The 21,643-nt window shown below is 35.7% G+C and overlaps 1 protein-coding gene across 1 annotated transcript in view; it reads left to right on the top strand.

The window, feature by feature from the left end:
* Window positions 1-15,494, top strand: part of XKR9 (XK related 9) — a 44,944-nt gene extending 29,450 nt beyond the window's left edge. The window contains exons 2-3 of the mRNA XM_080800045.1: window positions 6,113-6,333; window positions 14,802-15,494. Coding sequence (XP_080656171.1) covers window positions 6,113-6,333; window positions 14,802-15,430 — 850 coding nt within the window. The 3' untranslated portion in view covers window positions 15,431-15,494. The remainder of the gene's footprint in view (window positions 1-6,112; window positions 6,334-14,801) is intronic.
* The last annotated feature ends 6,149 nt before the right edge of the window (window positions 15,495-21,643 follow it).

Genomic DNA, 21,643 nt, shown 5'->3' with positions numbered 1-21,643 from the left:
TAGCATATACATATTCACAGTATTTTTTTTCCTACTCCATGAGCCTGGAACGTTTTTTCCATTTCTATATGTCCTCCTCAAATTTTTTCATGAGTATTCTATAGTTTTCTGAGTACAGGTTCTTTGACTCTTTGGTTAGATTTATTCCTAGATATCTTAAGGTTTTGGATACAGTTGTAAATGGGATTGATTCCTTAATTTCTCTTTTTTCTGTCTTGGTGGTGTATAGAAATGCAACTGATTTTTGTGCAATGATTTTATATTTTAACATATTACTGAATTCCTGTATGAGTTCTAGCATATATGGAGTGGAGTCTTTTGGGTTTTCCACATAAAGTATCATATCATCTGCGAAGAGTGAGAGTTTGACTTCTTTGCCGATTCAGATGCCTTTAATTTCTTTTTGTTGTCTGATTGCTGAGACTAGGACTTCTAGTTCTATGTTGAATAGCAGTGGTGACAGTGGACAGCCCTGCTGTGTTCCTGACCTTTGGGGGAAAGCTCTCAGTTTTTCCCTATTGAGAATGATATTCACTGTGGGTTTTTCATAGATGGCTCTTATGATATTGAGGTATGTACCCTCTATCCTTACAGTGTGGAGAGTTTTAATCAAGAAAGGATGCTGTGCTTTGTCAAATGCTTTTTCTGGATCTATTGAGAGTATCATATGGTTCTTGTTCTTTCTTTATTAATGTACTGTAGCACATTGATTTATAGATATTGAACCAACCTTGCAGTGCAGGGATAAATCCCACCTGGTCATGGTGAATAATTCTTTTTTTTTTTTTTTTAAGATTTTATTTATTTGACAGAGAGATCACAAGTAGGCAGAGAGGCAGGCAGAGAAGCAGGGGAAGCAGGTTCCCCGCTGAGCAGAGAGCCTGATGTGGGGCTTGATCCCAGGACCCTGAGATCATAAACTGAGCCGAAGGCAGAGGCTTCACCCACTGAGCCACCCAGGCGCCCCTCGTGGTGAATAATTCTTTTTTTTTTTTTTTTAAAGATTTTATTTCTTTATTTGACAGACATAGATCACAAGTAGGCAGAGAGGCAGGCAGAGAGAGAGAGGGGAGGAAGCAGGCTCCCTGCTGAGCAGAGAGCCCGATGCGGGGCTCGATCCCAGGACCCTGGGATCATGACCCGAGCCGAAGGCAGAGGCTTTAACCCACTGAGCCACCCAGGCGCCCCGTGAATAATTCTTTTAATGTACTGTGGATCCTACTGGCTAGTGTTTTGGAGAGAATTTTTGCATTCATGTTCACCAGGGATATTTGTGTGTAATTCTCCTTTTTGATGGGGTCTTCTTCTGGTTTTGGGATCAAGGTAATGCTGGCCTCATAAAATGAGTTTGGAAGTTTTCCTTCCATTTCTGTTTTTTGGAACAATTTCAGGAGGATAGGTATTAATTCTTCTTTAAATGTTTGGTAGAATTCCGCTGGGAAACCATTCTGGCCCTGTGCTCTAGTTTGTTGGGGGTTTTTGATTACTGCTTCAATTTCCTTGCTGATTATGGATCTGTTCAGGTTTTTAATTTCTTCTTGGTTCAGTTTTGGTAGTTTATACATCTTCAGGAATGCATCTATTTCTTCCAGATTGTCTAATTTGTTGGCATATAGTTGCTCATAATATGTACTTATAATTGTATTTCTTTGGTGTTGGTTGTGATCTCTCCTCTCTCATTCATGATTTTATTAATTTGGGTCCTTTCTCATTTTTTTTGATAAGTCTGGCCAGGGATTTATCAATCTTATTAATTCTTTGAAAGAATGAGCTCCCTCGTTGATCTGTTCTGCTCTTCTTTTGGTTTCTATTTCATTGATTTCTTGCTATTATCTTTATTATTTCTCCTCACCTGCTGGATTTAGGCTCTATTTGCTGTTATTTCTCTAGCTCCTTTAGTTGTAGGGTTACATTGTGTGTTTGAGACCTTTCTTTTTTCTTTAGAAAGGCTTTTATTGCTCTATACTTTCTTCTTAGGACTGCCTTTGCTGCATCCCAAAGATTTTGAAGAGTTGTGTTTTCATTTTCATTTCTTTCCATGAATTTTTAAAATTCTTTAATTTCCTGGTTGACCCATTCATTCTTTAGTAGGATTCTCTTTAGCCTCCATGCATTTGAGTTCTTTCCAACTTTCCTCTTGTGATTGAGTTCTAGTTTCAAAGCATTGTATGAAAATATGCAGGGGATGATTCCTATCTTTGGATCCTGGTTGGGACCTGATTTTTGATGCAGGATGTGATCTATTCTGCAGAATATTCCATGTGCACTAGAGAAGAACGTGTATTCTCTTACTTTGGGATGGAATGTTCTGAATATATCTGTGAAGTCCATCTGGTCCAGTGTGTCATTTAAGGCCCTTATTTCCTTGTTGATCTTTTGCTTAGCTGATCTGTCTATTTCAGTGAGGGGGCTTATTAAAGTTCCCTACTATTACTGTATTATTGTCGATGTATTTCTTTGATTTTGTTATTATTGGGTTATATGATTGGCTGCTCCCATGTTAGGGGCATAAATATTTAAAATTGTTAGATCTTGAATGGAAGAGATTATGCTGAGTGAAATAAGTCAAGCAGAGAGAGCCAATTATCATATGGTTTTGCTTATTTTTGGAGCATAAGGAATAACACGGAGGACATGGGGAGATGGAGAGGAGAAGGGAGTTGGGGGAAATTGGAGGGGGAGACAAACCATGAGAGACTGTGGACTCTGAAAAGCAATCTGAGGGTTTTGGAGGGGTGGGGGATGGAGGGTTTGGTGAGCCTGGTGGTGGGTATTATGGAGGGCACGTATTGCATGGAGCACTGGGTGTGGTGCATAAACAATGAATTCTGGAACACTGAAAAGAAATTTTAAAAAATAGGGCACCTGGGTGGCTCAGTGGGTTAGGCCTCTGCCTTCAGCTTGGGTCATGGTCTCAGGGTCCTGGGATCGAGGCCCGCGTCAGGCTCTCTGCTCAGCGGGGAGCCTGCTTCCTCCTCTCTCTCTCTCTCTGCCTGCCTCTCTGACTACTTGTGATCTGTCTGTCAAATAAATAAATAAAATCTTAAAAAAAAATTAAATAAAAATTAAAAAAAATTGTTAGATCTTGTTGGATAGACCCTTTAAGTCTGATATAGTGTCCTTCCTCATCTCTTATTGTAGTCTTTGGTTTAAAATCTAATTTGTCTGATAAAAGGATTGCCACCCTGGCCTTATTTTGATGTCCTTAGTAAATGGTTTTCTACCCCTTCACTTTAAATCTGGAGGTGTCTTTGGGTCTAAAATAAATCCCTTGTAGACAACATATTGATGGGTGTTATTTTTTTTAATTCAGTTTGATACCCTGTGTCTTTTGATTGGGGCATTTAGCCCATTTACATTCAGGATAACTATGGAAAGATATGAATTTAGTGCCATTGTATTGCCTGTAAGGTGGCTGTTACTGTATATTGTCTCTCTTCCTTTCTGGTCTATGTTACTTTTAGACTCTCTCTTTGCTTAGAGGACCCCCTTCAATATTTCTTCTAGACCTGTTTGGTGATAGCAAATTCTTTTCATTTTTGTTTTTCCTGGAAGCTCTTTCTCTCTCCTTCTATTTTAATGATAGCCTAGCTGGATGTAGTATTCTTGGATGCATATTTTTCTCATTTAGTGCCCTGAATATATCATGCCAGTCCTTTCTGGCCTTCCAGGTCTCTCTGGACAGGTCTGCTGCTAATCTAATGTTTCTACCATTGTAGGTTACAGATCCCTTGTCCCAAGCTGCTTTTAGGATTTTCTCTTTGTCTCTGAGATTTGTAAGTTTTACTGTTAGATGTTGGGGTGTTGACCTATTTTTATTGATTTTGAGGAGGGGTTCTCTGTGCCTCCTGGATTTTGATTCCTGTTTCCTTCCCCAAATTAGGGAAGTTCACCACCATAATTTGTTCCAATATACCTTATGCCCCTCTCTCTCTTTCTTCTTCTTCTGGGATCCCAGTTCTAATATTGTTTTGTCTTATGGTATCACTTACTCTTGAATTCTCCCCTTGTGGTCCAGTACTTGTTTGTCTCTCTTTTTCTCAGTTTCTTTATTCTCCATCATTTGGTCTTTTATATCACTGATTCTCTCTTCTGCCTCATTTATCCTAGCAGTTAGAGCCTTCATTTTTGATTGGGCCTCATTAATAGCCTTTTTGGTTTTGACTTGGTTAGATTTATGCAGAAAGGGATTCTCTAGTGTCATGTATGCTTTTATCAAGTCCAGCTAGTATCTTTATAATCGTCATTCCGAACTCTAGTTACATCATCTTACTAATGTCTCTATTGATTAGGTCCCTGGCAGTCAGTACTGCCTCTTGTTCTTTTTTTTTTTTTTTTTTGAGGTGAGTTTTTCCAGTTTGTCATTTTGTCCAGAGAAAAATAGGTGAATGAGAGAACAAAATGTTAAAAGAGTAACAACAACCCCAGAAAAAGATAAAGATACACTAACCAAATCAGAAGAGACCAGAAAGGAAAGAAAAGAAAAAAATAAAAAGAATATGATCAGACTGTTGAATAGAACAGAGCCACACACTAGATTTTGGGTTCACTTTGGTCTGTTAGAAGAAACCGCATCCCAAAATTTTAAAGAAAAACATATATATATTTGTATATGTATATGTGTATGTTATATATATATATACACACACAAAAAAAGTTAAATACAATGAGAGAATAGAATTTGACTGCAAAAATGAAAATTAAAAAATATTTTAAAAAAGAAATTGATAAGATGTTGGTTGAAAAAGAAAAGAAGAAAAATTAAAAAAATAGAAAAGAATAAAATAAAGAAAATAAAAAAAAATTAACTTTGAAAGACTAAAGAATCATGGGAAAAAAGCCATGAAATCTATGTGTTGTATTCCTCTAGCGCTGGAGTTTTGCAGTTCTCATTGATCGATACACTTGGTCTTGGCTGGATGTTCTTGCTGATCTTTTGGAGGAGGGGCCTGTTGCAGTGATTCTCAAATGTCTTTGCCCCAGGCGGAATGGCACCACCCTTGCCAGGGGCCAGCCTAAGTAATCTGCTTGGGTTTGCCTCAGTAGCTTTTTTTTTTCCCCTGAGAGCTCTCCGTACAGCTTTAGAGGGCAAGAATGAAAATGGTGGCCTCCCAGTCTCTGTCTCCAGAAGAGCTGAAAGCTCAGGGCCCAACTCCTCAGCGAGCCCTCAGAGAGCATCGGGCTCTCTGCTCGTCGGGGAGCCTGCTTCTCCTTACTCTCTGCCTGCTTCTCTGCCTACTTGTGATCTTTGTCAAATAAATTAAAAAAAATTGCGTGAATTGAAAATTGCTGTTTGTCTTTCAGAAAGTAGTGGTTAAGATTAGGAATCATAGGATCAGGTTTGGAGTCTTGGTCTGATCTTTACTTTTAGTTAATCACTCTACCATTCTCATTCTTAGTTTTCTCATCTGTGAAATTGGAATAATACTTACTTTTCTCACATAAGTACTATGAATATGAATAGAAATAATGTATGCTCAACAGTGCTAGTGTACAGTGACTATCAAATATTCAATTAAAGTTTATGGAGTGTTTTTTTAAAATTCATTTGAGAGGGAAAGCATATACATGAGCAGGGAGGAGGATCAGAGGAAGAGGGAGAGGGGGAAGCAGACTCTGCTGAGCAGGGTGCTCAATGTGGGACTTGATCTCAGGACACCAGCATCATGACCTGAGCCAAAGGCAGCCACTGAACCAATGGAGCCACCCATGTGCCCCAAAGTTTATGGAGTTTGAATTGCAATAAAGCCATCATGAGATATTCAGAGTTGAAAGAAATTTGTAGTGGAGAAAGTTTGTGGGAAAATTCTGTACTATTTTTTAAATAATTTCATTTTTTATTAGAGAAACCATGTATGTGGGTGCATGAGGGGAGGAGGGGCAGAGGAACAAGCAGATTCCCCTCTGAGTGAGGAGTCTGATGTGGGGTTTGATCCCAGGACCCTGAGATCATGACCTGAGTTGAATGAAGTCAGGCACTTAACCAACTGAGCCACCCGTGCACCCCAGAATATTCTGTACTTAAACACATTACTTTTTCCAGAATTATTATATATATTAACATACATGTTATAATGAATATTTTACTGAAGGTGAATATTTGTGTTTACAGGTATTGGTTTGCCTTGAAAAAGGGTTATCACGTGGCTTTCAAAAATAGCAGCAAAACTGATAACTTTATAGAAGAACAAATTGATCCACATAAAGAAGTTATAGATAGAATGACTGATTTGAGCATGCTCAGGCTATTTGAGACCTACCTGGAAGGCTGCCCACAACTTGTTTTGCAGCTCTACATCTTTCTGGAACATGGTCAAGCAAATTTCAGTCAGTGTAAGTCTTTCCTAACACCCTATGTTAAATGGATGCTCTGAGATTTTTTTTTTTTTTTTAATTTTTGTGTGTGAGGGGGAAGAGGGGGAAAAGGGAGAGGGAGAAAGAGAATCTTTAAGCAGGCTCCATGCCCAGCACGAACCCCAATGTGGGGCTCGATCTTAAAACCCTGAGATCCTGACCTGAGTTGAAATCAAGAGTTAGATGCTTAAGTGACTGAGCTACCCAGGCACCCCTCAACTACATAACTCTTTGAGAGGTTTTATAAGTTTTCTTACAGTTTCTTTCTTTTAAGAATTATTCATTTTTTTTAAAAAAAGTATACTGTGGAAATATCAAAAAGTATATGAAGATATATTGTCTCCTTCTCCCTTCTTCCCATTACTTCTTTTGTCTGCCAAGAAAGGAAACTATTATTGTCAGTTTTTTGATGCTTCTTTCAGAAAAATTTTTTAAAAGCCTATATTCTTTTTTCCTCTTTTTTCTTTTACAGAAATGGTAACATAAAAGTTGTGTTTGCTTTTTGCACTTAATGGTATGTCTTTGAGATCTGTCCATATCAGTACAGAAAGAACTCCCTCATTCATTTTTATTATCTGCATGGTATTACAAATTATGGATGTACTTGATTTATTTAACAAGCCCCATATTTATGTTAATTTAGGTTGTTTCTAATATTTTGCTATTGTAAAAAAAATGCTGCAGTGAGTAATCTTATGCAGGAATCATTTTGCATGTGTGAAGTATATCCATAGGGTAAATGCCCAGAATTGGAATCATTGGGTGAAAGTCCAAATGCCACAAAACAATGAAAATTTTCTAAGTAGTCAACATACTGCTCTTCTATAGCAGATTTTCTCATTAGGGTAAAATGTTCATTTTTTAAAGGACAATTAATGTTTTCATTAAACCTTTTTACATATCTAATTTGAGATGTTGAAAAAAAAAACCCACTTGCTAAATAATAGCCCCAGTTTTCATTAATGACTCCGGTTCTATGTACACTTGGATTCATCTCAGAGGAACAGATTATCATTTTCCCTGGAGTTCCTTCTATGCTAGAGTCACCTGTGAGATCAGTTCATTCCCTCAGTCTTCTTATTTCTCATTTCCCATAAAACTTTAGACTGTAGTCCCTTCTAATATTTTTACCTTTACTTTGATTGTTAGTCATATATCAAAGAGAACCTACTTATGAGATGTTTTTTCCTGGTGATTCAAAGAATTTGTGGGTTTAGACTTAAAAGTTTTATATCATACAGTTCCTAAGCTAGAAGTTCAATATTTAGAACTACAGCCTGTATTATGTTAGATTTTCTGATGATTTCAAGTAGTATATAGCATCCAGACCAGCAATGGGATCCAGTAACAGCTGTCTTTATGTTAAGGTTCTGTCCTTGTCCTTTAGTTTCTTCTGGAAGTAAGAAGTTGAGGTGTTAGTTAAAAATAGCAAAAAATGAAAAATCGTATTATAGACTGTTAGTATAAAAAATGATGTAGCCATTAGCAATAGCATTTATAGATAACTTTTAATATCATAGGAAAGTAATTCTAAAATAAAGTTGAGGCAAAAAGTTTATGAAATTTTCTATTATACTTTTTTTTTTCTTAAAACAAGCTTTGGTCAATTTTATTAAGGAAAAATTTTGCATGATTTACTACTACTATGTCTATTCTGGCATGCTTCTAATGATACCAGAGTCACCTAGGTCAGTGATAGCCAGTGTCATACCCTATAGTATTTCCCACATGCTGTGCCACTGTAGTAATGGACAACAGTTTTGGACAACATGGAGTCATTTTCTATTTTAGATTTTCTCAAGGCTAGGCAGTTGTTGGCGAGGATGACCAGTTTCGCTTTGCCATGTCTGATCATTTTCAGAGTCCACTTGTACCCCAGCATGTACTCTCCACTTTTCATAGTGAGTTGGAACGTAGAGTTGATTGATTCCAGCAACTTTTTCATCTTCTTTGCAGCCACAATCTTTTTGCCTTAGATGCAGGACAGCCCCATCCAAAGCAGTTGCCAAAATGGCCAGGAGAGAGAAAGGAAAGAGTTCCTGCAATGCAAAGCTCTTCATTGCCAAATTTTCTATCCTACTTTTAAGGATACAGAGAAATTATTATATAAAGAATCTGGAAGAAAATACGCAAAAATGTCAACTGTGGCTGCTTCTGGGTAGTAGGATTAGGAAAGGTTTTATTTCATCTTCTTTAAACTTTTCTAAATTTAAAAATTTTCTCTGCCACTCATATATTGTTTTGATAATCAAGAAGAGTAAAATGTGAAAAAAATCAGGTTATATATAGAATACTTCAGAAGACTGAACATATTCTTTTATCTTTGCACTCTCCTGAAATTATAGTAAAAAGGAGAGTAAAGGAATAAAGACAGTATAAACCTATAGGGACAAAGAGAATGTAGAATAGAATAGCAGATTAGAGTATCAACAAATGTTTAGGAGATGGAAAGCAGATGGAAAACAGATTATTTAAATAAACTCTACCACCGAAAGGCTGAATTATTTGAATTAATCCTCTCTCTGAAAATATGTAAAACAATTGGATATTTTCAAAAGTCTTCATACACATGAAAGTGAAAACACAACAGGGTTAAGTAAGACTCTGAAGGCATTTATACCTGGAGGTTTTTGTTTTGTTTTGTTTTGTTTTTTACCAAAACTGTAAGTAGCAGATTCAGTTTTGATAGCTTCCAGTGTGTGGACTGAAGACAAAGCTCAGTCTTCATAAGAAGACTGATAAAAAGACCATTTGATAAAAAGATCTAATCTGTAAAACTGGTACTCCAAAAGGTACCCTCCTCAGGGCAAAGGTGTGAAGTTACCTACCTCATTATCTACTTTCAAGACACAGCAAGAAATACTGCCTTGCTTTTGAGTAGAGCAGGGAAACTTAACAGTATAACAATTTTGCAATCGAAATTCTCATTTTTAGTCCCCAAAACAAAACAAAACTGAAAACAAACTAATGAAGGCCAAGGTATGAATATAGTTTAGAGTGGTCCCAGACTGACAGTGATCCTAGCCATCTTGCACAAACAAGTGTAAATCCTCCCTGGAGGAATTCATTTTCTCTCAGGCCCGAAATAATTTTCATAGATAGTTTTCCAAGGAAAATGAATGGTTTATAGTAATTTATAGCACACACATACAAAAGCATCATGAGTAAGAACAGCAGGAAAAAAAAAAGCTTATTAAGTCCTTAGATATTGGCACATAACAGTTACAAAGTTATCTGCATTCTATGTCAAAAGAGGTAAGTGATGAACTTAAAAATGTGGAATAGCAAACTATAAAAAATGATTTGTGTATTTGAAAAACAAAAGAGTACAATTTATGAGAATGATAAAATTTAAGAATTGAAATTTACTTAGCAGATAAGACATAGCTGTATAGACAGTGATTCAATGCTAGATCAGAAGAAATTATTCAGATTATACTATATAGAGACAAAGAGATGGAATATATGAAAAAGATATTAAGAGACATGGAAGGTGGGATGCAAGGTCTAATATACATCTGAGCAGAGTCTGTGAAGGAGAGGAGAGGAGAGAAAAAATGGAACAGCATAATTTTGAGAAGTTAATGGCTGAGAAAAATTCAGAAATGATGAGAGTCACCTACCCACAGATTCAGGAAGCCCTTCATCTTACAAGCAACTAAGTAGGAAGAAATCCATGCCTTAGCATATCACTACTAAAGGAAATTCCAAAGAATGTACTTCATATAGAACAGAGGTGTTCCAAAATGCAAGAAGGAATAAAGAAGAAAGAAAATAGGAAATATGTGGGTAAATCTTAATGAAGATTGACTGTAAAATAAAATACCATATGGTTAAGAAAAAGATAGAAGGAAAGTATAAGACAGTGATAACATGTAAGTCTGGTAGAAGATAATGGAGTTAAAGTGTTTTGAATTCCTTGTATAGTCCAGAAAAAAGGTAAAGCAAAGGTGGATCTGGTTTTTTGTAGTGTAAAACTTAAGTATTTAGAGAGGCCCTATTTAAGAAAAAGAATATAGTATAAAACATTAGGTATTGTGTTAGTCTGTGTAGACTGCCATAACAGAATTCTACAGCTTAACCATCAGAAATATATTTTCTTAAAGTTCTGGAGATTGGAAGTCTAAGATTAAGATGTCAGCAGAGTTGGTTTCTAGTGAGGGCTCTCTCTTTGGGTTGCACATGGCCACCTTATTGCTGTTTCCATACATGTCCTTTTCTCTGTGTGTGGAGAACGATCTCTGGTGTCTCCTCCTCTTCTTATAAGGATACCAGTCCTATCATACTTGGGCCCTGCCCTTTTGACCTTACTTAACCTTAATTACCTCTTTAAGGCACTATTTCAAAATGGAATCACATTGGGGTTTAGGGCTTCATCATATGCATTTTGGGGGAATACAGTTCAGTCCATAAAAGGTATGAAAGTAAACATTAAAAAAATAAATTACAGTGAATTACATATATAAAAAAAGCTGACAAATTTCACAAGAGGAAGAAAAGTAATATATCTTTATTGTTTTGATAATTCTGATTTTTTTGGTTGCATTGACTTTTGATTTGATAATTTTATAATACAATTTTTTAGAGGGAATAGAAAAATTATATTTTCTAGCATATTTGATTGAAAGTTGTTTTTTATTTTAACTTGGAAAAGCTTCTTTTAGCTTCACAAATTATTAATCATATCATGTATATTTTTTGGATTGTTAAATTTGGAAAAACACCGGCAGTTTTTTCAGTGATGTGGTATAAGTTCAGAATATATCACACTTTTTTAATGAAATAACTAATTTTCAATACAGTTTGAAGTGACAGTACTAGTTTATTATTGATGTCTCGTTTAGTAAATATTGGTAGTCTTAGGTTTTCTTCACTGGTGTCAGTAATGTAAAACTCAGAAAAAAATCTGTATATGTATAATTTGACAAGGTCATTTCAGACTGAGAGTAATACATAAACAAAGATATGGTTTGGTAAAGACAAGGAATTCAGTTTGGATAGAGTGTGATTTAGTGTTAGGTTAGCTAAATGGTCAGAAAAATATAGTAGAGCAGGTAGATTAGTAAGAAATGGGAAATAGTGTCAAACTAATAGTGTCAACTGGATAAGGCTAGATAGATCATTATACCTTAATGTTAAGTAATCAAAGGCCTGTTGGTGGCAATATAGTCAAGTGTTAATATCAGGCAAACAGCCTGAGAATCTTAGCTCTGTCACTTAGTAAGATCTTAGTTATTTAACAGATCTTATAAACATATCCTTCTAATCTAAACTAAATGTATTCTCAACTCAATTTTCCTTAGATTTCCAAAATGACCACACTTCAATACACCAAAGGAAAATACAAGAGAAAGTAGGAGTAGAGACAGGGCATTTAATCAACTGCAGTGAAAAATGCCTTATTTTCCCAAATCTTATAAAAATATATGACAGAGTGAATACATTGCTAGGGCTTTCTTAGGCTTGGAAGGAACCTGGACAAGTGTGAGTCCCTGAAATTTAAACCTCATTACTTTTGTTATAAATCTTTCTATGAAGTAAAACATTAACTTTAAACTTTGATATACTAAATATGCATGTTGTGATTTCTAGCAAAACCACCAAAGAATAAACCACAGTGACTGAAGGATACGGGTTATTAGATTGAAAGGGTAAATAAAAATGCCCACTGAGCCCATCATTATAACATCCAGAGAAGCAAGGATAAAGATAACATTCTATAAGATGTGAGAGAAACTGAATGGCATTGAAATTCTTAACTGTAATACTTGAAACTAAGAGCTTATAGATAAAGCAACAACTTTAAAGTTTCAATGGAAAACATTTTTAAAGAATTTTTAAAGATTTTTATTTATTAGAGAGTGCATGAATGTGGTCGGGAGTAGAGGGGCAGAGGGAGAGGAAAGGGAGAAGCTATGTACTCCCCCTCCTTGCTGAGCAGGGATGCTTATGTGGAGCTCGATCCCAGAACCCCTGACCCAAGTGAAAGGCAAATGCTCTACTGACTGAGCCACCCAGGGACCCTGAAACCATTTTTTAACTTTTTTTTTTTTTCAAGATTTTATCTGTCTTCTATCTATCTATCTGAGAGGGAGAGAGGAGAGAGAGCACATGGGGGGAGGAGCAGAGGGAGAAGGACAAGCAGACTCCATGCTGAGCACAGAGCCTGATGGGGGCCTTGATCCCAGGACCGAGATCTTGACCAGAACTGAAATCAAGAGTCAGATGTGACTGAGCCACCCAGGTGCTCCACAGTTTTTTAACTTTCAATTCTGTTTCTAGCAAGACTGTGTATCAAATGCGAGGGTAGAATAAAGACATTCTGAGACATACATGGTCTCAGAAATTTTTCCTTAGGTGTAACTTCTCTCAGGACTATCTGGAGAATGCTTGATCAAAACATGAGAATAAAGCCAGGAAGACTTGAGAAGAGGAAACAGGAATTTAACACCAAAGAGAAGTGAACAGAAGTTCTGGGAAGGCGGGAAGTTCTGGGAAGGCGGGAAGCAAACCTTGAGAATAGCTACCTTAGACCAATAGGATGCTATTCTTAAAAAAAAAAAAAAGAAAGAAAGAAAGAAAAGGAACAAACTAATAAATGTGTATATAGGAGAGTTTTACTAATTAATTAATTTGAAGATTTTCCTAAGAAATATAAGCTTATGAAAAACCAAGTAAAGGAAAAGTGAACAGTTTTAAAAGAAATGAAATATATCAGTGTAATACTTGGCTGAGCAATAAAACAAACCAGTGCATATGTAGTTATAAGAAGATAAACACCAAATACTGACTTTTACCAAAAATTGTGCTGTTACTCTGTTGGGCAGATGGAGGGAGAGGAAAATGCAAGAAAGGTGTGTACTTATGTATGTGCTAAATTTTCTTTCCAAAGAGGAAATCAAGAAGTAGTGTCTAAAGCAGATAAAGTATTTTTCTTTGTTTTTGTTTTATTTTAAAGTATTTGTTTTATTTACAAATACAACAGTAAATGTCAGAAGAAAAGCTAGAAGAGTTTTAGTGATTTCTTCTGGGGGTTGTGTAATAATTATGTGATATTTTACATAAAATATTTATGTAATATTTTATATAATATTAATACGTAATAAATAAATATGTAATATTTTACATAAAAATATTTTACATAAAAATTATGTAATAATTTGTTTTTGTTTATTCAATTGTTATGTATATATGTATTAGTTTGGTAGAAGTTAAAAACTAATTAGAAAAAAGGCATAGGACAATTTAGCGGAAAGCAGAGCTTTAATTAAAATATATTTGAATTAGGGGTGCCTGGGTGACTCAGTGGGTTAAGCCTCTGCCTTTGTTCAGGTCATGATCTCAGGGTCCTGGGATTGAGCCCCACATCTCTGCTCAGCAGGGGGCCTGCTTCCCCCTTTCTCTGCCTGCTGCTCTGCCTACTTGTGATCTCTCTCTCTCTGTCAAATAAATAAATAAAATCTTAAAAAATTAAAAAAAAATGTTTGAATTAAAGAAGAAAGAAAAAAGTCCAGCTAATTGTATAGTCCAGAATGGGATATGCTAAAACCAGGAGAGTAGACAAAAGCATTTAAAATCATCATAAACTTTTTCAATAGGTCAATTTCTTAAAGTCTGCCTTTTTATCCCAATATATAGACCTCCAATGAGACTAAATGGGAAGGAATAGCATTCTATGTTCTGCTTTAAATTCTTTTTAACCCTCTAATGCCTTTGCTTTCAGTTTTATAAAAGTTCCCAGCTCTGACAGTGGTGCTAGTGTCATCCTTTTCAAAGCAGTAATGAACTTCTGTTATTTGTTGGGGAGAAGGGGTAAAGATGTCAAGTCTATAGAAATTTGTAAGTTTTAGAATATATTTATTTATTTGATTCATCATCTAAAAAATGGGAAATTAGACTTTCATGAAAATTTTCTATTTAACCTCCCTCCCTTCTCCCTTCCTTCTTACTGCTGCCCCCCATTATGCTGTCTCTTGGTGAATTAAGTATATGTTCAAGGTCAAAGCGAAAGAGACTGGAAAAGCTTGGACTGTAACTTGGACTGTGGTCTCTTAGAGGACTTCCAGAGTGTGCAGTTTCCATTATACCAGTTGCTCAATAAAATACTTGTACAGTGAATTTATTTAAAATCTTACAAAGCAGTCTAATATAGCATTTAAGTACACCAACTTTGAAATCAGGCAGATTTAGCTTCAAATCTCAGCTCTGCAACTTGCTGGTTGTATGACTTAAGTAATATGTGTATTTTCTAAGCATCAGTTCTTTCATATGTAATATGGGAATATTAATATCTACTTCAAAGGAGTAGATGAGATGAGTATATAAAGTATCTGATGTGTTTGTGGGTGTGTGTATGTACAGATAAAGCATGTATGGCATACAGTAATTTAATATTGCTGTTATTATTCCTATAACAGTATATCAATTTTTTATTTTTTGTTTTGTAGATGCAGCCATTTTGGTCTCTTGCTGTGCTATTTCTTGGTCAACTCTTGATTATCAAGTAGCTTTAAGAAAATCCTTGTCTGATAAAAATCTTCTTAAAGGATCCTGTCCCAAATTCACATACCTCCTTTACAAGTTGTTTACATTATTATCTTGGATGCTGAGTATTGTACTTCTTTTATTCTTAAATGTTAAGATTGCATTATTTCTATTGTTATTTCTTTGGTTTTTAGGGTTATTGTGGGCATTTAAAAAGCAAACTCAGTTTTGTGCTTCTGTAAGTATGGAATTCTTATATAGAGTTGTTGTTGGATTCATTCTTACTTTTACTTTTTTTAATATTAAGGGACAGAATACCAGATGTCCAATGTTTTGCTACTATATTGTAAGGGTACTGGCCACAATGGGGATATTGGTTGTGTTCTGGGTTTCCCCAGTCTCTGTTTTTAATTCAGATTTTTTTATGCCTATCAGTATCACTATAGCTCTTAGTCTTGTCCTTGGAATTATTTTTCTTATTGTTTATTATGGGACTTTGCACCCAAACAGAAATGAAGAAACAAAACCTGATGAAATTGATGGAAAAACAGCTAAAGGAGATTGTAGAATGAAGTATTTTATAATGGACTAGCTATTTGTGAGATATGTTTTCTTACTTCTTTGTTTCATTGGTTAATAAAGAAAATGTTATGTGTATGTGTTCTTATTTTTGCCCATTTATTTTTTATTTTACCTTTAATTTGAGATCATTTTTAGTACATTAACTATGACTGTGAGAGAGCATCGTAATATTTTATTATTTAAATTAATTTCTCATTTGGTTTTAAAGATCTTGGGTACTCAAATACATTTCCATCTTGCCTAGTAGAGTTGCCAGCTTGAGCCTGAATTGGAAGAAGTGTTCTGGTTCCCCCAAATTAGAAGCCTAGAATTGAGCTTCCTTCAACTTTTCCCTCATTGTTTCTTTTTTTTTCTTTTTTTATTATGTTCAGTTAGCCAGCGTATATTACATCATAAGTTTTGTAGTGTTCAACAATTTATTAGTTGTGTATAATACTCAGCACTCACTCCAATACATGCCCTTCTACATTCCCTCATTGTTTTCGAACTAAAACTAATGCTTGTTGTGGAGAACTGTGAAGGGAGAAGAGCAGAACGCTCATTTTTCTTTCCTCTATTTTGTTGATTCAGTGCATATATTTTGAGTTGCGGGCAGATTGATTAAAGAAAAGGGAAAAGAAGGAAAGGGGGAAAAAGCAAAACATCAAGTTTACTATATTTGGGGGGAGGGTTAAGATTTTATTTATTTGTCAGAGAGCAGCAGGCAGAGGGAGAAGCAGGCTCCCTGCTGAGCAGTGAGCTTGATGTGGGACTCCATCCTGGGATCCTGGGATCATGACCTTAGCCGAAGGCAGACACTGACTGCTTAAGTTTACCATTTTTAAGTGTACTGTTATAGCATTAACTAGCATTCACCTTCTGCATCTCTATAACTTTTTCATCTTGCAAAACTTAGACTCTATTACTACTGAACAACTTTCTGTTTCCTTCTCTCCAGCCTCTGGGAACCACAGTTCTGTTTTTCTGTTTCTATAAATTTGATTACCTTAGGTAACTCATGTAAGGGGAATCATAGAATATTTGTTTTTTGTGACTGACTAATTTCACTTAGCATATTGCCCTCAGGTTTAACCATTTTGTGGCACATGACAGGATTTCCTTCTTTTTTAAAGCCTGAGCAATACTCTATTGAATATATTTGTCACATTTTCTCTGTTTATCCATCACTGGATTGCTTCCACCTCTTGGCTATTATGAGTAATGCCATTGTGAACATGGGTTTGCAAATATTTCTCTGAGATCCTGCTTTCCTCTCTTTTGGTGGTATACTCAAAAGTAGGATTGCCGAATCATATAGTAAATTATTTTTAATCTTTTGAGGAAACTTCATACTGTTTTTGATAGTGGCTGCACCATTTTACAATACCACTAATAGTACACAAGTGTTCCAGTTTCTCCACATCCTCACCAAAAGTTTCTATGTTTTGTATTTTTGATAAAGACTGTCCTAATGGGTGTGAGGTTATATTTCATGATAGTTTTGATTTGCATTTCTCTATTAGTGATGTTAAGCATCACTAATGATGGTAATGATGTTAGCCATTTGTATATCTTCTTTGAGGAAATGTCTATATCTGATAAGGGGTTATTATCCAGAACACAGAAAGAATTACAACTCAACAATAACAAAACTAAAATAACCTGATTGAAAAATAGGGAAAGGACTTTAGGTACCCCAATAATATATTAATGGTTTTGTGCATTATTCCTTATACTAAGTAGTAAATTTTGGTCCTAGAGTAGTAGTGAGGGCAAATGGATTAGGCTGAATTCCTGGAAATAGTGAAGTTTTCCATCAAATTCGCTTTTTTTTTTTTTTTTTTCAGTTTCTTCCCCTTTCTTTCCCTTGGGTAGTGTCTTAATGAATGAGTCCTCAAATGATAGCTTTCTCTAATACCAGGAGGAAACAATTCCATTTCTATATTTAGTCTTAAAACTTAATGTAAAACTGCTATGTAGCTTTCAAGATGAAGGATAAACTTACTAGATACAATGCATTTCAACTATCAATGCTATTTGAAAACAATAAGTAAATGTTAAGCACTAACTCTGTGCTCAGCTCTCTGCTAGGTACTGTTGTGGGTACAAAACAAGTGTATAATAGAGTTCTGTTCCTTGAAAAGTTTACATACTGAAGCATTTATAGAAACTCACCATCTATCAGAATGTTTACTGTTTGTGATTTTCATTTTATAGTAAATGAAACAAAATATTGGATAACAGAAGGGTTATATTTATAGAATATATAAAGTGAATAAGATGTCTCTTGTGCTACTCTTTGAGAAAGTTAGGCAGCACTGAAAAACCTTGCAGGAACTAGGGAATCTAGTTTACTTTGGGCACCAGATCCTTGTAGTGTGGCCCCCTTTTCACATATTTCTCTGTCTCTGCAGGTTTGGTGGTGTGTGTGTGTGTGTGTGTGTGTGTGTGTGTGTGTGTATGGTTGAGAGAGTGAAGATGGGAAAAGAAATTAGGCTCACTTAGTAGCACTTTAATCAGAATCTTTGAGTTATAAAGGACAAAATGAAAGTCTTAAAATGAAAGTGCTTTCATTCCATTCTGAAGATTTAAATGTTTATGTGTTACCACTTTCCTTTGGCATAGAAAATCTCTCTTAGCATTTTCTGTGGTTTAGATTTGTTGATGAGGTTTTTTTCTTTTATCTGAACATTTCTTTATTTTTTACTCTTATAAGATATTTTTGCCAAATATAAAGTTCTGGGTTGACAGTTTTTCCCCCCTTATGCATTTTAAAGATCATTCCACTAATTTCTGGCCTCCATTGCTTCTGATGAGAAGTTAGTGATCATTGAAGTCATTATTCCTTGTTTGTAATTTGTTATTTTTCTCTGGCTGTTTTTAGATTTTTACCTTTACTGTTTTATTTGCAATAGTTTGACTACTGTGTTTATGTTTGTAGTTTTTCTTTGTATTTTCCTAATTAGGGTTCTCTGATCTTCTTGAACACATAAATTTTAGTCTTTCACCATTTTTAGAGAGTTTTCAGCTATTATTATTCACATATTCTTGCTATCATTTTACCTCTCTTCTTGGACTCCATTAACGTATATGTTAGACTTATTGATGTTATCCCATACATCTCTGAGGAGCGCATTCATTTTTTTCTAAATTTTTTTGTTCTTCAATAATTATTGGATTTGTCTTCAAGTTCATTGACTTTTTCCTTCATCTTCAATCTACTGTTAAGCTCATCTAATGATGAGCTTTTTTAAAATTTCAGAGATCTTATGTTTATGTTCTAGAATTTCCATGTTTTTTTAAATTTATTTATTATTTTTATTAATTTATTTTAATAAACATATAATGTATTTTTATCCTCAGGGGTACCGGTCTGTGAATCGCCGGGTTTACACACTTCACAGCACTCACCATAGCACATACCCTCCCTAATGTCCATAACCCCACCACCCTCTCCCTATCCCCCTCCTCCCAGCAACCCTCAGTTTGTTTTGTGACATTAAGAGTCTCTTATGGTTTGTCTCCCTCCCGATCCCGTCTTATTTCATTTATTCTTTTCCTATCCCCCAAACCCCCCACGTTGCATCTCCACTTCCTCACATCAGGGAGATCATATGACAGTTGTCTTTCTCCTATTGACTTATTTCACTAAGCATGATACCCTCTAGTTCCATCCACGTCCTCGCAAATGGCAAGATTTCATGTCTTTTGATGGCTGCATAGTATTCCATTGTGTATATATACCACCTCTTCTTTATCCATTCATCTGTTGATGGACATCTAGGTTCCTTCCACAGTTTGGCTATTGTGGACATTGCTGCTATAAACATTCGAGTGCACGTGCCCCTTCGGAGCACCACGTTTGTATCTTTAGGATATATACCCAGTAGTGCAATTGCTGGGTCATAGGGTAGCTCTATTTTCAGTTTTTTGAGGAACCTCCACACTGTTTTCCAGAGCGATTGCACCAGCTTGCATTCCCACCCAACAGTATAGGAGGGTTCCCCTCTCTCTGCATCCTCGCCAGCATCTGTCATTTCTTGACTTGTTAATTTTAGCCATTCTGACTGGTGTGAGGTGGTATCTCATTGTTGTTTTGATTTGTATTTCCCTGATGCCGAGAGATGTGGAGCATTTTTTCATGTGTCTGTTGGCCATCTGGGTGTCTTCTTTGCAGAAATGTCTGTTCATGTCCTCTGCCCATTTCTTGACTGGATTATTTGTTCTTTGGGTATTGAGTTTGATAAGCTCTTTATAGATTTGGATACTAGCCCTTTATCTGATATGTCGTTTGCAAATATCTTCTCCCATTCTGTCAGTTGTCTTTTGGTTTTGTTCACTGTTTCCTTTGCTGTGCAAAAGCTTTTGATCTTGATGAAATCCCAATAGTTCATTTTGCCCTTGCTTCTGTTGCCTTTGGCGATGTTCCTAGGAAGAAGTTGCTGCGGTTGAGGTCAAAGAGGTTGCTGCCTGCGTTCTCCTCAAGGATTTTGATGGATTCCTGTCTCACATTGAGGTCCTTCATCCATTTTGAGTCTATTTTCGTGTGTGGTGTAAGGAAATAGTCCATTTCATTTTTCTGCATGTGGCTGTCCAATTTTCCCAGCACCATTTGTTGAAGAGGCTGTCTTTTTTCCATTGGATATTCTTTCGTGCTTTGTTGAAGATTAGTTGACCATAGAGTTGAGGGTCTATTTCTGGGCTCTCTGTTCTGTTCCATTGGTCTGTATGTCTGTTTTTGTGCCAGTACCATGCTGTCTTGATGATGACAGCTTTGTAATAGAGCTTGAAGTCTGGAATTGTGATGCCACTGACTTTGGCTTTCTTTTTCAATATTCCTTTGACTATTCGAGGTCTTTTCTGGTTCCATATAAATTTTAGGATTATTTGTTCAATTTCTTTAAAAAAAATGGATGGGATTTTGATAGGGATTGCATTAAATGTGTAGATTGCTTTAGGTAGGATAGACATTTTCACAATATTTGTTCTTCCAATCCATGAGCATGGAACATTTTTCCATTTCTTTGTGTCTTCCTGAATTTCTTTCATGAGTACTTTATAGTTTTCTGAGTATAGATTCTTTGCCTCTTTGGTTAGGTTTATTCCTAGGTATCTTATGGTTTTGGGTGCGATTGTAAATGGGACTGACTCCTCAATTTCTCTTTCTTCTGTCTTGTTGTTAGTGTAAAGAAATGCGACTGATTTCTGTGCATTGACTTTATATCCTGACACTTTACTGAATTCCTGTATAAGTTTTAGCAGTTTTGGAGTGGAGCCCTTTGGGTTTTCCACATATAGTATCATATCATCTGCAAAGAGTGATAGCTTGACTTCTTCTTTGTCAATTTGAATGCTTTTAATTTCTTTTTGTTGTCTGATTGCTGAGGCTAGGACTTCTAGTACTATGTTGAACAGCAGTGGTGATAACGGACATCCCTGCCGTGTTCCTGACCTTAGCAGAAAAGCTTTCAGTTTTTCTCCATTGAGAATGATATTTGTGGGGGGTTTTCATAGATGGCTTTGATAATATTGAGGTATGTGCCCTCTATCCCTACACTTTGAAGAGTTTTAATCAGGAAGGGATGCTGCACTTTGTCAAATGCTTTTTCAGCATCTATTGAGAGTATTGTATGGTTCTTATTCTTTCTTTCATTAATGTATTGTATCACATTGATGGATTTGCAGATGTTGAACCCACCTTGCAGCCCTGGAATAAATCCCACTTGGTCATGGTGAATAATCCTTTTAATGTACTGTTGGATCCTATTGACCAGTGTTTTGGTGAGAATTTTTGCATCTGTGTTCATCAAGGATATTGATCTGTAATTCTCTTTTTTGGTGGGATCCTTGTCTGGTTTTGGGATCAAGGTGATGCTGGCCTCATAAAATGAGTTTGGAGGTTTTCCTTCCATTTCTATTTTTTGGAACAGTTTCAGGAAAATAATTAATTCTTCTTTAAATGTTTGGTAGAATCGCCTGGGAAGCCATCTGGCCCTGGACTTTTTTTTGTTGGGAGATTTTTGATGACTGTTTCAATCTCCTTACTGGTTATGGGTCTGTTCAGGTTATCTATTTCTTCCTGGTTCAATTGTGGTAGTTTATAAGTCTCTAGGAATGCATCTATTTCTTCCAGATTGTCAAATTTGTTGGCGTAGAGTTGCTTGTAGTATGTTCTTATAATTGTTTGTATTTCTTTGATGTTGGTTGTGATCTCTCCTCTTTCATTCATGATTTTATTTATTTG

This window comes from Martes martes (genome assembly GCF_963455335.1).
Source record: "Martes martes genome assembly, chromosome: 4".
NCBI lineage: Eukaryota > Metazoa > Chordata > Mammalia > Carnivora > Mustelidae > Martes > Martes martes.
The sequence above is the reverse complement of the archived record's forward strand: the minus strand, read 5'-3'. Positions and strand labels throughout refer to the sequence as shown.